The 15839-nt window shown below is 39.1% G+C and overlaps 1 protein-coding gene across 8 annotated transcripts in view; it reads left to right on the top strand.

Moving 5' to 3' along the window:
* UTRN (utrophin) overlaps positions 1–15839 on the top strand; it is a 538989-nt gene that overhangs the window by 255555 nt on the left and 267595 nt on the right. For all 8 annotated transcript variants that reach the window (XM_065931202.1, XM_065931205.1, XM_065931203.1 and 5 more), the window contains 3 exons: positions 9300–9514; positions 12790–12907; positions 15073–15278. In XM_065931202.1, the coding sequence (XP_065787274.1) occupies positions 9300–9514; positions 12790–12907; positions 15073–15278 (539 nt within the window). The remainder of the gene's footprint in view (positions 1–9299; positions 9515–12789; positions 12908–15072; positions 15279–15839) is intronic.

The following is a 15839-nucleotide window of genomic DNA, read 5'->3' as shown; positions in this document are numbered from 1 at the left end:
GGTGTCCATCACAGGGAGGCATTTGTTTGTGGACAAATGCTGATCACTTAGATAGGGGAATGAGGAGCGTTTTCTCACTATTCATTTCCTTCTCTTTGCTGAGACTAGAGTGCAGGCTACTGCCCCAGAGCCACTGTGACCTCTGCTAATTAATCACTGCTTCGCAAGTTCTCTGAACCACCTTGGCCGGCTTCCTGCTGTTGAGTCACCGGGCAGAGCCTCAGATGTGGTTAACCCTGTCTGCTTCCTGTGTGCCAGCTGCTGCCTCTCCCCATCCTCCTCTGTCCTCCTCCTCTTCCTCCTGTTCCTACTCCCCTCCCCCCTCTTCCCACTACTCCCCCCTTCTTTCTCCTGTTCCGCTTCTGGAGTCAGAAAGTGATGAGTGACAAGACTGGTTTTTTTTTTTTTTTTTTTTTTTTTTAATTGAGATGGGAAGCTTGTCCAGGGCCAAGTTTGTGTTCAGTTTTTAATTGTATTTCCCAATACCTTGTACTGGAAATACCTGACATCTGATTGGTTTTGTCGATCAAGGTCCCAAATAGTTGGATTAGCACTTGGGTCCTGCTGCTTTGTCACCTCAAGTTCAACTCCATAACCATAGGGAAAAGGCCTGATGCATTTTGCAAAAGCACATTAGGTTATCATTTAGAAGAATGCTTTCTCTTTTGAGAATACCGTCATCCGTACCCATATACTGTTCTTCTCTTTCTGTTTGCCCTGATGCTGTAGATATGCAGAGAAGTGCCAGTGACTTGCATCATTATGTATTATCATTATGGCAAAGGAGCAGGGAAAATTTGAATGCGTATTTAAAAGTCCAAAAAACACAACGTTGTAAATCAATTATGCTCCAATAAAAATTTAAAAATACATATTAAAACAATAAAAATAAAAAATAAAGTACAAAAAGCTGCCAGCAAAACTACACCTTCCATGTGGTGGGAGGTTTATTCTTCATAAGATATTCCTCCCTGAAGTGTGAAACCTGAAGCTAATTCCAGTGTATTCCGCTCCTCCTATACAGTATTTTAATTCAGTTTTTTTTAATTATTCTTTTAAAAATTAATATTAAAAAATAAAGTTAACTGTTTTAAAGTGGACAATTCAAGGGCATTCTCGTGTTGTGTAGCCACTGCTTCTATCTAGTTTGAAAATATTTCCATCACTCCAGAGTAAAAACTCTTCCTCAGCAGTTTGTTCCCCTTCCCTTCTAGCCCCAACCCCTGGCAACCACCAATCTGTGTTCCGTCTGGATGGATTTATCTGCTCTGGATATTTCCTGTAAATGGGATCATACAGTGCTTCTTTCACCTGTGTATTGTCTTTTTTTTTTTTTTCTTTTTTTATTTTATTTTATTTTTATTAGTTGGAGGCTAATTACTTCGCAACATTTCAATGGATTTTGTCATACATTGATATGAATCAGCCATAGAGTTACACGTATTCCCCATCCCAATCCCCCCTCCCACCTCCCTCTCCACCTGATTCCTCTGGGTCTTCCTAGTGCACCAGGCCCGAGCACTTGACTCATGCATCCAGCCTGGGCTGGTGATCTGTTTCACCATAGATAATATACATGCTGTTCTTTCGAAACATCCCACCCTCACCTTCTCCCACAGAGTTCAAAAGTCTGTTCTGTACTTCTGTGTCTCTTTTTCTGTTGTGCATATAGGGTTATCGTTACCATCTTTCTAAATTCCATATATATGTGTTAGTATGCTGTAAGGTTCTTTATCTTTCTGGCTTACTTCACTCTGTATAATGGGCTCCAGTTTCATCCATCTCATTAGAACTGATTCAAATGAATTCTTTTTAACAGCTGAGTAATATTCCATGGTGTATATGTACCACAGCTTCCTTATCCATTCATGTGCTGATGGACATCTAGGTTGCTTCCATGTCCTGGCTATTATAAACAGTGCTGCGATGAACATTGGGGTGCACGTGTCTCCTTCAGATCTGGTTCTGTGTATTGTCTTTGAGGTCTATACATGCTAGCTTCTTGCTGACTACACTCAGATGGGCACTCAACACTGAAGACAAACCTATTGCACTTTCTTCTGAGTGCCCTTTGCTCCTCATTTCTCTACTAATGACCTCATCTCATTTTTTAAAAATGAAAATACTGTTTGTTCAATGAGGTCTTCTTTTTCCCATCACAGACTCCCTCCACCTACCTACCTGTGTACCCACAAACTACATGCTTTCTTCCTGTTCGGTGGAAGAGTTATCTCCATTTAGAAGACCATCTCCTCCTCCGCTTGTGCTACAGATCACATCTTCTCTTGAGTTTAACTGGTCCTCCTTGTCTCCTTTCTACTGGATCATTCTCATTAGCATACATCTTGATACTTGTAGCTCTAGTATAGTCATTTAAACTGATGTATAGTATTTCGTGGCATGGGTATACCTCAGTCCTCAGAACTTTCTTCTCTAGCTTTGTTCACCAGTCCCATGACTTTAGACACTTTATAACTTTAGGTAATTTGGCCAATTCTTAGGCCAGTGGACTTGGAGTCACCCTTGACTCTTCTCTGGGTTTCATATTCAATCCATTGCCACCTTGTGCCAGTTCCATGGCCCATCCCAACTACTTCCCTGGTCTTAAACTATTTATCTTTCATATAGATTGTTGGAATATTCTCCTAACTTACTGTTCAGATTCTGTTCTTATCTTGCTATGCTAATGCTAAGTCGCTTCAGTCATGTCCGACTCTTTGTGACCCCATGGACGGCAGCCCACCAGGCTGCTCTGTCCGTGGAATTCTCTAGGCAAAAGTACTGGAGTGGGTTACCATGTTACCCCTCATCAATTATTCTGATAGCAGCCAAGCAATAGCTCTAGAAAACAAGTTTGATGTGTTATTCCTTTGATTTCAGTCTTTTAATCACTTCCACTATACATAAGTGATTTTTTCTCCCTTACCATGGTCCAGAAGACCAGGTATGATCTGTCTGCTACCTCCCTCTGTAATCCCATTTCTATCACTTTTTCCTTTGTTCATTCTGCTTCAGACATACTGGTCTTCTTGCTGTTTCTAATATGTCAAAAACATTTTCATTTATGGCCCTTGTGCTTGCTATTTCTTCTTTCTTTCTTATCCACATGTCCTTCCCTCAGTTATTACGTTTCACATACTCACTTCACTTAGTTCTCATATATTCCCTTTTTAGATGGGCCCTTCCTGACCTGAGCACCATAACTCAGTTACATCCTCTCTCCAAGATCCATCCTGTCTCTCTCCACCTTCTTGCATTAGATTTACTGTATGCCATATATCCACCTCTAGTGGCTCAGATGGTGAAGAATCTGCCTGCAGTGAGGGAGACCCAGGTTTGATCCCTGGGTCAGGAAGATCCTCTGCAGAAGGAAATGACAGCCCACTCCACTATTCTTGCCTGGAGAATTCCATGAACAGAGAAGTCTGGCAGACTACAGTCATTGGGAATGCAAAGAATTGGACACGATTGAGCAACTAACATTTTCACTTTCGTATATCCATCCACCCCCACCAGAATGCAACCTCCACGAGGTCAAGGCCTTTGTCTTGAAGTGAAGTGAAGTCGCTCAGTCGTGTCCGACTCTGCGATCCCGTAGATTGTAGCCTACCACATTCCTCCATCCATGGGATTTTCCAGGCAAGAAGACTGGAGTGGGCTGCCATTTTCTTTTCCAGAGGATCTTCCCAGGTCTCCTGCATTGTAGGCAGACGCTTTACCATCTGAGCCACCAGGGAAGTCTTACACATTCCCATACCTGTAGCATCTAGTCAAGTGCATTGCATATAGTAGGTTCTTAATAGAGGTTGATGAAGCAATGGATGGATAATGTAGGTTGTTTTCAATTTCTTAAAAGTACAAAAAGTAACAGTGAGAATCAGGCAGAATGATGGGTGAGTTATTCTCCAGGGTATATCATGGTAAATTACTGGGGTGACCATGGTGAATATTGGCAACTTTACTTCACTAACTACAGTCTAGACTAGTTGTTCCAGATTACCTATCCACTTGCTGAATATGAACCCTTCCACTCATTGTTCTACGTTGTTCTCAGCACTCCAACATTTTATCCCCAGAACTACTGTATGCTTTTAAAAATTATTGGTTACCCCCAAAGACCTTTTGTTTGTGTGTTATGTTTATCAATGTTTACTTAATTAGAAAGTAAAACTGAGAAATTTCAAAGATTGTTGATTTGTTCAAATGACAATAATAAAAATACATTCTATCAATAAAATATTTTATAAGATATTAACATAAGAAAGTGTATCTTCCAAAACAGAAAAAATCAGAAAAGAGGCAGCATCACATTTTTGAAAATCTTTAAATTTTTGGCATAAGACACTTGGATTCTTGTATTGGCCCCTGCATTTGCTTAGCTGTGATATCATATGTCTTGTAGCCTTGAGTAAAATGACACTTTACATTTGAGAAAGAGTGACCAGGAAGAGGCAAATAACTTATGATGATGATGCTTATGGTTTAGGCATCCACATTCCTTGGAAGGATCTCTCAGGACCCAGAGATCCCCAGACATCACATTTGGAACATGTGATCTGTGGAGATAGGGAGCTTGATTTTAATTTGTCTTTTCTCAGTTACCTGTGTGCTTTAGCCTTTAAAAATATGTTTATTGTCTTTCTTATTTCTTCTTCTGTGGATTGTTGGTTGATGTCTTTTGAGTTTTAAAAAAATACTTAAGTTACTAATTCCTTGTTTGGAATATGCATTGCAAATGATGAGTGAGTGAGTGAAAGTTGCTCAGTCATGTCCAGCTCTTTGCAACCCCTTGTGACCCCATCGACTATACAGTTCATGAAATTCTCCAGGCCAGAATACTGGAGTGGATAGCCTTTCCCTTTTCCAGGGGGATCTTTCCAACCCAGGGATTGAACCCAGGTCTCCCGCGTTGCAGGCAGTTCTTTACCAGCTGAGCCACAAGGGAAGCCCAAGAATATTAGAGTGGGTAGCCTATCCCTTCTCCAGCAGATTTTCCCGACCCAGGAATCAAACCAGGGTCTCTTGCATTGGAGGAGGATTCTTTACCAACTGAGCTATCAGGGAAGTCCTACCTTCTCCCTTAATCTGTGGCTTTTAAAATTTTTGTTTGTAGTACTAGTTTCAGAATTCTTATACATTAGTGATCTATTAATAGCTTTCTTTTTTGTGATTTATTTTAGAGCTCCGTCCTCTGAAATCATAAAGATATTCTTCTATATTTTTACAATTTTAGTTTTCCTATTCAGGTCCTTCATTCCACAGAGAATTAGCTTTCCTTAGGTGCATATGAGATCAAAATCTGTCCTGTTGCCTTCCTACTGCAGCCATGGGTCACAACTTTTCCCAGCACCACTTACTGACCAGTGAATTCTTCTTCATTGATCTAAAGTGTAGTCTCTGCCAAGGTCAGGTTTCTCTGCCACCTATGCTCTGTGGTTCCTCTTTTCTTATGGTCTGTTTGAATGTTTGGATCTATAATACTCAAAGTTAATCATTTATTATTAGGTGAGAAATACAACTAAATATCTGGTAGGGCATAACCCTCTATCCAAAAAAAATTGTTTTGACTATTCTTGAGCCTTCTCTTTCCAAATTAATTTTATTATTATTTTTAAATTTTTTTCCAAATTAATTTTAAAATCAGAGTTCGAATATATAATTTTGTCAAGTTACAAACCTGTTGGTGTTTTTCTAAACATTTTCTAAACATTTCCAACTTTTAAGGGAAAAGACTTGGCAATTAGTAGTTAATACATTAAATGTTTTCATATTTTTTACTCCAGTGATTCTGTTTTGGGAATTATCTAGTAAGATGGCAATCAGAAATGTAAAGATACAGAATTACAAAGAAATGTAAAGATACAAAAAGATACATCTTACAAGTTCTTATTTTTCTAGTTTTGTTGTAGCTTTGTTTTTGCAAGTTCTTTTTTCTTTTTTTTAATTCAGCAGATATTTATTGGGCATCTGCTATGTGCCAGGTATAGTTCTAGGTGTCAGGGATTCATCAGTAAATACACATAAATGAATGAAATACATGGTATGTTAGAAGAGAAGCAGAGATGTGTAAGAGACTGCGCCCCTGAGTTGGCTCTGGAACACTTGAAGAAATCAGGTGTGCTGAGAGAATATTGAGATTTTAAAAAGAGTGGCATGAAATCTCATTTAGAAGATGACAAGTAAGCAAAGACTAAGAGCAAAATCGCTTTTGTTGAATTTCTTTAATATTCCTTAATATAAAGAGTATTCTTATGTTCTCTGACTTTCGGTGTTGTGATAGGAATTTAAAAGTATCCTTGATAGATAAAACTGTACCTGTGTTAAGTTCTGTTGATAATAGCTTACCTGAAACCTGACAAGTGTTAACCACCTAGGTATAAAAAGTTTGTTTTAAAGCTTTCAGAATAATGATTTTTAAGCTCTTTTTGTTCTTTTGAAAAACAGTTACAAGTATTACTAACCACTCTATAATGCTGTTAATTAAATATATTGATGGGAGGGATCCTGATTTATCAAGCTTTTCTCTGAACTTGGAATATTATATCTAAACATTTATATATGGCTGATCAGCCCCTACATATGGACAGAAGAAAAGCAAAGTAATCACATACACAGTTTAGGTCAAAACTTGACTATTTAGGGATAGAAAAGGGTTAATCTAGATTGTCTGAATTGACTTTGATGGATGACCAGAAGATATCTTAATTTTCAGGTCCCTTAGAGCCATGAATGGAAGCTAGATTTTAATGTATTTACTGATTTCTTTTGATTGGCAGTGGCTATATGGAATGTTGTGTTGAGAAAGTACATCTTAAGTCATTGAGAAAAATTGTAGTTTGTTAGAAATGTCTGCGATGCAAAGAAATAGGACAAAGAGACAGCCCTTGTGCCAAGTATTCATCAGCTTTGACCTACATTGGCAGAGTTAGCTTATGTGCCACATCAAATCTGGGGGCCCAGCCTGTCAAGGTTTTCTAAAAGCAAAACCAAGGGCTTGGGCTTTTTGAGCTTGTAAAATCTGTACTGAAAATCAGTGAGCAGGAATGGATGGAGTCAGTCATCTAAACGCTTCAATCACAGAGAAGAAAGACTAAAGTCTGTGTCTTTAAGTGTGTGTCATAAGTCTAAGTGGAAAATATGGCAGATGGACAGCGCAAAATGACATTCTTCTGTTAGAACCTGTGAAGATCAAGAAAGGCAACTAAAAACAGGAATATTCAGGACCTGTCCATTAAGTGAACTGAGTGGGATTCTGCCAGCAGGTGTTTCCTAGTCTAGTGCTACTTTTTGTGAGCTGCTTACATCCTCCACCCTTCTTCAAAGACAGCCTGTGAGAGGCTGTGCTCAGCATCTGGCACTAATGGAAACATTAGAATTGCAAAGTCTTTTTTTAGCTTATTATGAGTAACTTTGAGTTTCATACCCTATTACTTTGCATCTTCAAACCTAGTTTTTTCCCCCAGTTTTATTGAGAAATAACTGACATATATCACTGTATAAGTTTGAGGTGTATAGCATGATGGTCTGATTTACATGTATTGTGAAATGATTATCATAAATGGATCATCTCAGATAGACATAATTAACAAAAGAAAAGAGAAAAAAGTTTTCTTCTTATGGGGAGACCTCATACGATTTACTCTCTTAACTTTTCTGTTTCTCATATAGCAGGGTTAACTATAGCCTTCATGTTGTACATTACATCCCTAGTGTTTATCTTGTAACTGGAAGTTTGTACCTTTTGACCACCTTTTCTAATTTCCCCTCCCCCTTCCCATTCACTTCTGGTAATCACAGGTCTGATTGATCTCTTTTCCTATGAATTTTTTTTTTTCTTGTTTGGATACCACATATAAGTGAGATCATACAGTATTTGTCTTTATCTAGCTGACTTACTTTACTTAGCATAATACCAAGGTCCATTAATGTTGTCTCAAATGATAGGATTTTTCTCATTTTTTAATATCTGAGTTATATGAATACATATGTATTTCAGTATTAACCCCTTAGCAGAGATATGGTTTGCAGATATTCTTTCCTGTTCTGTGTATGTCGTCTTTTCACTTTGTCGCGTTGATGGTTTCCTTTGCTGTGTAGAAGCGTTTTAGTTTGATGGTAGTCCCACTTGTTCAGTTATATTCTTCAGGTGTTATATTCAAAGAGTCAATACCATGACCTGTGTCAAGGAGCTTCGTTTCCTATGTTTTCTTCTAGGAGTTTCATAGTTTCAGGTTTTACATTTAAGTCTTTAATCTATTTTGAGTTAGTTTTTGCAAGTGGTATAAGACATAGTTCCAAATTTACTCTTTTACATGTGAATGTCCAATTATCTTAGCATCATGTATTGAAAAGACTATCTTTTCTCCATTGTATATTCTTGGCTCCCTTATCAAATAGTTGACTGTAAATGCAAATCTTTTTTAAAGTAAAAGTTCAAGAGGAGTCTAAGTATCCAGCTGTAAGAAAAGGGGTAACTAAAAGTTAGTGACTATAAATAAAGATTATCACCTAGGTATTCACAATGATGTTTATTAAGAATGACTAATACTCATATTATGAAGTTAAGTAAAAGAAGGACAGAAAATTACAGATAAATTGGCTTTATAATTAAAGCAAAACATCTTGATAAAATAAAATAACACTCCTAACTTTCTCATGATTGATGTATTTGTAAAATTTTCTCTTGATGTCAGTCTTGGTCCCTGTGAGTTGCTTTTGAGTTATTGCTGCCCTTGAACAGGCTGTGTGCATGCTAAATTGCTTCAGTCATTCCCAACTCTTTGTGACCCTATGGACCATAGCCTGACAGGCTCCTCTGTCCATGGGAGTCTCCAGGCAAGAATACTGGACTGGGTTGCCATGCCCTCCTCCAGGGGATCTTCCCAACCCAGGGATTGAACCCGCTTTTTTTTTTTGTCTCCTGCATTGGCAGCTAGGTTCTTTACCATTAGTGCCACCTGAGAAGCCCAAAATACTGTGAGACTGTCTTTAATTAGCTTTATTGCAACCATAAGTCCTATAGATGCTTCAGGAAATAACATTGCCATTTGATTATTAAAAAAAAAAATGAGGGAGGGTATGTATGTGTACTTACGGCTGATTCTTGTTGTATGGCAGAAACCAACACAACATTGTAAAGCGATTATCCTTCAATTAAAAATAAAAAAAACCTCTTTCAATCATTTTACTTGCTTAAACTAAAATTTACATAAATACACATATACATACATCTCCATTATATCACCAATATCAGATTATCCTGCTGTGTTGTTAACACTTTGCTTCATTTTTAATTTCAGCTCATCCCAGTGTCCAAAAGGTGGTGCTAGCATCATCTGCATCAGATATTCCTGTCTCGTCTCCTCGTACTTCAGAAATTTCAGTTCCTGCTGATCTGGATAAGACGATAACAGAACTAGCCGACTGGCTGGTATTGATCGACCAGATGCTGAAGTCCAACATTGTCACCGTCGGGGATGTAGAAGAGATCAATAAGACAATTTCGCGAATGAAAGTAGGTACCTAGTGTAAAGGTTTGTCATGGAAACACCACAGCACAGGAGTAGACAAGATCTGTTTGGATCGCTTGTGTTTATCTTAAACTCTGCGAGAATGAGCTTTAAAAAATTCTTTTTTTTTAAAAGTGTTTCTTTCCCATTTAATCTGCTGTGTTTTCATCCCACTGAATTCTTAACTTACATAATTTATTTAAGCAGCACTTCCTTAGGAACAGGAGGGCCACTGAAAGAAGCCAGGATCCTTTCAACCAAATTTTCCATCATCTGTCCGTCTTGCGGGATGAGTTGCACTTCCCCTGGGGGTGTCAGAGTGACGTTCTTCAACTCCAACAAAGGATGATCTCTGGGCAGGGACTCTGGGAATGTCACATTCAGTGATGCTGCCTTAGTGAGCCCGGTCTGAAGGGCTTCCACCAGGGCGTCTTGATCAACTAGTAGACCTCTGCAGATGTTGATGAGGATGGCGGTGGGCTTCATTAACCTCAGTTCCCGCCTCCTGATCAGGCCCTGGGTCTGGGGCATCAGGCTCACAGCCATCACAGAGTCTGACCACTGAAGCAGGTCACCCAGCCTCTCACAGTACATGGCCCCGACAGCTTCCTTCCCCTCCAATTTTCAGTACTCTTCTGTTAATAAACCGCTTTTGGGGGCTTCCCTGGTGGCTCAGTTGGTAACGCGTCTGCCCGCAATGCGGGAGACCTGGGTTCGATGCCTGGGTCGGGAAGATTCCCCTGGAGAAGGAAATGGCAACTCACTTCCGTATTCTTGCCTGGAGAATCCCATGGACGGAGGAGCCTGGTAAGCTACAGTCCATGGGGTTGCAAAGAGTCGGACACGACTGAGCGACTGCACTTTCACAAGGAACGCAACTGTGCTTGCGTCTGGAAAGCGGGGCCTCTAAAATGATTAATTAGGGGGACTCTGCGTGGCAGTAAACGGCGCCGAGCCCTGCTCAGCGAGGTTATCGTCTCCGTCCACTCCTGGGTCCCGCTGGCACCGCAGAAGCTCAGATGCCGATTCACTGACTGGAGAGGCAGCAGGTGTGAAGCAGCCCGGCCCTACCGGGTCGCCTCCAAGATGCTCACGGCATGGACCGCCCGTCCGCCCCCGGGCCCTCAGGGCCGAGTCCACGTCCCTCTTAAAAAATTCTTGATCTGTCAGCCATGCTGGCTAGCTCTGATGAATAAAGCTTTTCTTGCATTTGTGTTGTTTTGCTTAAGAATGTGAGCTGTAGCCTCTCTTTTTACGAGCTAAAACTGACGTCCCAAATCTGGCCGCTTATCAGTATAAATGTAAACTGCTGTTAATTTAGTCCCTAGTGTCCTATAGGCATTTGTTGAAGTGCCTTTTCAACCTGTATTTCATAATGAGCTTATTTAATTGTTGACATCATCAGTGAGGCTCTCCTGACTATAATTTTATTTCTGTACATGTGCCATTTGATGATATCAATTTTAAAGTTCTTTCTCCATATTCAATGTATTTTTGGTCCTGGATTATGTGTTGTCTAGGGATGCTGAAAAGAATATATCAGATAGAAACTAAGAATGAACTATGAAAAATAATAAAATAATAGCAGCCATCACTAACTCTTATTAAGTGCTTAGTGTATGCTAGGTGTCTTTCTAAGTATTTAACATGTATTATCTCATTCACTTTAGCAATCTTGTGAAGTAGGTACCAGTTTTATTCCCATATTAAAGATATATGTGACCAGGCACAGTCTAATAAAAGCCACTGGGCAGGTACAGGCCAGGTGGTAGAGGAGCCAGGATGAAGAAGGGGTTACATCCCCAGTGAAGGAATGCAGACTATGTGGAATTTTGATGCTTAGAGACAAAATAAATGACATTCCTGGTATAGGGACCAGCGTGAATAAAGATTTGAGGTGGGGAGCATGAGGGATGTTTCAACAGTTGTGCCATAAGGAGGTGTAGTGGGAAGACAGTGAAGTCGGATCAATTCACTTTCTGAAGGAGCTTGTGGACCAAGCAAAGCTCTCAGGGCTTTTAGTCTGTAAGCCATCGGTAAGCATCTTTTTTCCCCATTTTCTTTTTAAAACTGTGGCTGGATACTGATCATAACAATGATCTGTTTGAGTAAGAAGACTGGGAATAGTGCAAGAGATGCTTAAAACAAGGATAAAAGCCCTTCTGAGTGGCTGAGATGATGTCATTGCAATTAACAGAAATCAGGAACAGAAGAAATGGAATGTGGATAAGGGTTTGATTGATTTAGTTTAAGATACGTTGTGTTGAGAGGTCCTTATGCCACTTACAAGGAAATGATCAGCATTCATTGAACTGTCTCTGTGTGATTTAGGATTAGAAGTTGTGAATAAGCCATTTAGAAATAATACTTGACACTATAGGAATAATTGAAATCTGAAAAGTTAGTGAATTCACAGAGGAAGAGCTGTAGATTCTTTATGGAAGTTGTATATTTTAATCTTTATGGCTATGTGTGAGTTCTATACCTAAAACACACCGTTTTCCTAATATTGCTAACTTTTCCCTCCTAAGAAACTCAAACTTTCTCAAGCAGCAGTTTTTTATGTCTGTGTTGTGCTTAATCGCTCAGTTGTGTCCGACTCTTTGTGTTTAGGGTCATTTAATTTGCAGTTCTTCCAGTTTGTATTTTTCCAACCCCTCACCTGCGCCCTGTAGGTGCCATTGGTTTATGTTCATTTCCGTTGTAGGACAGATGTGCAGAGCATCAGCTGCAGAAATCACTGCTAATGTTTCTGGTTTTTGGTTGCACTAAGTCTTTGTTGCAGGGCATGGGCTTCTCTGGTTGAGACACACGGGTTCTGCCAGCTTAGTTGCTCCAAGGCGTGTGGGCTCTTAGTTCCCAGAGCAGTGACTGAACCTGAATCCCTTGCAGTGGGAGGTGGATTCTTAACCAGAGACCACCAGGGAAGTCCCATTGCTAATGTTTTGAACATACTTTTTAGGTTTCAAAGGGATTTTCTTCATTTAATCTCCTCAGACTTGATACAGCTGAACTGCAAGTGCTTTTATTATTTCTTTTTGTGGAAACAAGAGAGGTAAAGTACCCTGCCTGGTGATCCAGATAATAAATGGGAGAGCCAAGATTCGAACCTGGGACCTCTGACTCCAGATTCTGCACTTTCTCCTCTATATCACTGATGCCTCGCTGCTCCTTTCAGGAGGAAAAAAACAGCTTGGATGGCAGCACGCCAGTTATGCTTTGATAGTGTTTTTATCATACAGCTTATTAACCTATCTTAACCATCATTTTGTCTTAACAGATCACAAAGGCCGACTTAGAACAGCGCCATCCTCAGCTCGATTATGTCTTTACATTGGCACAGAATCTGAAAAATAAAGCTTCCAGTTCAGATGTGAGAACAGCAATCACTGAAAAATGTAAGATTTAAAAAATAAAATTATACAGCATCATTCACTTTCCTTGAAAATGGTAACATGCACAGTTTTGAAGATTATTCAGTCAGAAATTAATATTATTTGATAATTTGATATTTGATAATCTCTATTAATAAAATAGCTTTCCCTTGTTTTTTTAACTTTTTGTGAAGATTGTCATAATTCCCTTTTGAGTTCCTTAAACTATGAACAACATTGCTTTTTAAGTAATGAGTAATACATTGAAGTTTTCTTTGTTTTTTCATTTAGGTTAGAATTTCTCTTAAAGAATCCAAAAAGACAAAAGTTAGAGAAACCCATAGGAATGCTAATCCATTCTCCTTTTATATTCACTGAAATCAAGTCTTACCATGTCTTCTAACTCCTCAGAATTCATTCCAAAAATATGTATTGAGTAGCTACCGTATACCTATGTACCTGGCTCTAATTTGAGAATACTTTAGTTAAATTCAACATGAAACAAAACAAAAATTAAGTACAACTCAGCAGCAACAAAGTTCCCTGTTTCAGATTGGCTTTCTGGCCTAAAGGCTTCTGTTAAATCTGTATGACATACAAAACAGTCAGGATTCTTAAAAATGTCATGTAGGGGCAATCACTGTCTGTTTGCATCATTTCCTTCCTCTCTCTAGCCCTCAGCACTGTCTGTCGCTGTTCTGAACGATATCTGTTCTTTATAACGTCCTGACATTTCCTAGTCTTCTTACCTTTATTCACATTATGTTTTCTTCTTCTTGGCCTTCTCTCCCCAGGTGAAATTCTACTCAGCAGATAAAATGTCACCCACTCTGCAATGTCTTTCCCACCCTCTTTTAGTCCCTGGTGAACTGTATTTTCTATCTTTAGTCCCTGCCATGGCCTCCCCCCCCCCCCATAATTTCATTGTAGATCTCACAATTAATTCCCTCTCCCTTCTATAAGTTGTAAATATTCACCTCTTTGGCCCCAAGATTTCCCACACTGCCCAGGACCAATTAGGAACTTAATAAATATTTGTGGCAGAATATAAACTGGAAGGTATTTTATTACCTTGCCTAATATCTCTCAAGGAAAGTCAACTGTTCCCCCTCTTAAACATGTTTTGATTTCAACATGAATGTGGCGCCAGCAAAGTTATTAGAAGAGATGAGTTAGCAGAGAACTGCTAGTATCTCACAGTGTTGGTGTGTTTTTACTAAGTGAGCCATTTTATTTCTTTTTAAATTAATTGGTAGATTGTGTGTGTGTGTTCAGTTTTGTCTGACTCTTTGGAACCCCGTGGACTGTAGCCGACCAGGCTCTTCTGTCCAAGGGATTCTCCAGGCAGCAGAGTTGCCATTTGCTCCTCCAGGGGATCTTCCTGACCCATGGACTGAACCCAGTTGGAGACTTCTTTACCACTAGAGCCATCTGGGAAGTCCCTTCTTTTTCATAGCGCCCTCTTAAAAATAGAAGAGGAAAGAAAGGAGGAGAGAGGAAACGAGAAGAGCAAGGGACAGAAAAAGAAAATCAAAGAGAGAAAAATAAAAAGAAAGAGTAAAAAAAAAAGAGAGAGGAAAAGAGTCAATATGGATTTTTTATAATAGCAACTGTTGATACATAGAACTTGAATCTCATTTACTTTTAGTGCTTCTCTTAAATATATAAAAACACTTCCTTTTAGAGAGGTTTCATGCTACAGAAAAACAAATGTGAAAAGAACTCTTAAACATTTTGTTTTCTCTTAAAATCAATGCTACCTTGGAGCATTTCCTTAGAGGATGACAAGTGACTGTATCTGTGGTCATAAAATTATATCATAAAGTACTGTCAAAATCTCCCTTCTTCAGACCAGGTTCTATAAATATAAACTAGGTAAGAATTAATTTTTTAAATAATTTTTTGTTTATCAGTTTAAAATAGTAAATATCTTTATTGTGAGATATTTTAATGCGATCAGAATAGAGTTTAATTCAACATTTTTTTCTTCAAAGATGATTTCAGAAATGTATCAGTCATATAGTGTGGCAGACATAATAAAATTCCTTTAAAATGTATGTACCATTTGACTACCTTTCTCTTTTCCATATGTGACCTTATTTATGATGAATTTGGTGTCATGTATTTTTTCCTTTTCCTAATGGCTGCTTTCTGGGATTTTTTTTTTTTTAATGTAATGCCTCCTCCAGTGGAAAAGGTGAAGAACCAGTGGGATAACACTCAGCATGGTGTGGAGCTAAGACGGCAGCAGCTGGAGGACATGATTATTGACAGTCTCCAGTGGGATGATCACAGGGAGGAGACTGAAGAGCTCATGAGAAAGTATGAGGCGCGCCTCTACATTCTTCAGCAGGCTCGAAGGGATCCACTTGTCAAACAGATTTCTGATAATCAAGTAAGTAAGGCTCATTAGTTACTGGCATTACCAATTTGTGGGATATGCTTTTTTAGTCTATTGTTAACCATAATTTTTAGAACCCTTATCATAAAGTTTTCCCAAGTGCTTAGAATGTACATTGAAATTTATATAAAGAATTTTACCAGAAAGGTTTTTTGGAAAATTTCCAGAATAATAAGGAGTAGAAATGTACATGTATCCCAGAATTATAGCCCGCTGATTCTTTGCAGATGGAAACACACCCATGAACCAAAATCTAGAAAGAAAACACCTTCAGAATCTCAGGAATCCTCCTTTTGCTCCCTTCTGTATTTACGTTGAAGGTCATTTTTATTTATGAAATCTCCCAAAGTTTTCATGAGGACTCAGTGAACAAGGGCTTCCCAGGTGACACTGGTGGTAAAGAACCCTCCTTCCAATGCAGGAGACTTAAGAGATGTGGGTTTGATCCCTGGATCAGGAAGATCCCCTGGAGGAGGGCGTGGGAGCCCACTCCAATGTTCATGCCTGGGAAATCCCATGGACAGAAGTGCCTGGCAGGCTACAGTCCATAGGGTC

Source organism: Muntiacus reevesi, chromosome 3 (genome assembly GCF_963930625.1).
Source record: "Muntiacus reevesi chromosome 3, mMunRee1.1, whole genome shotgun sequence".
Lineage (NCBI taxonomy): Eukaryota > Metazoa > Chordata > Mammalia > Artiodactyla > Cervidae > Muntiacus > Muntiacus reevesi.
The sequence above is the reverse complement of the archived record's forward strand: the minus strand, read 5'-3'. Positions and strand labels throughout refer to the sequence as shown.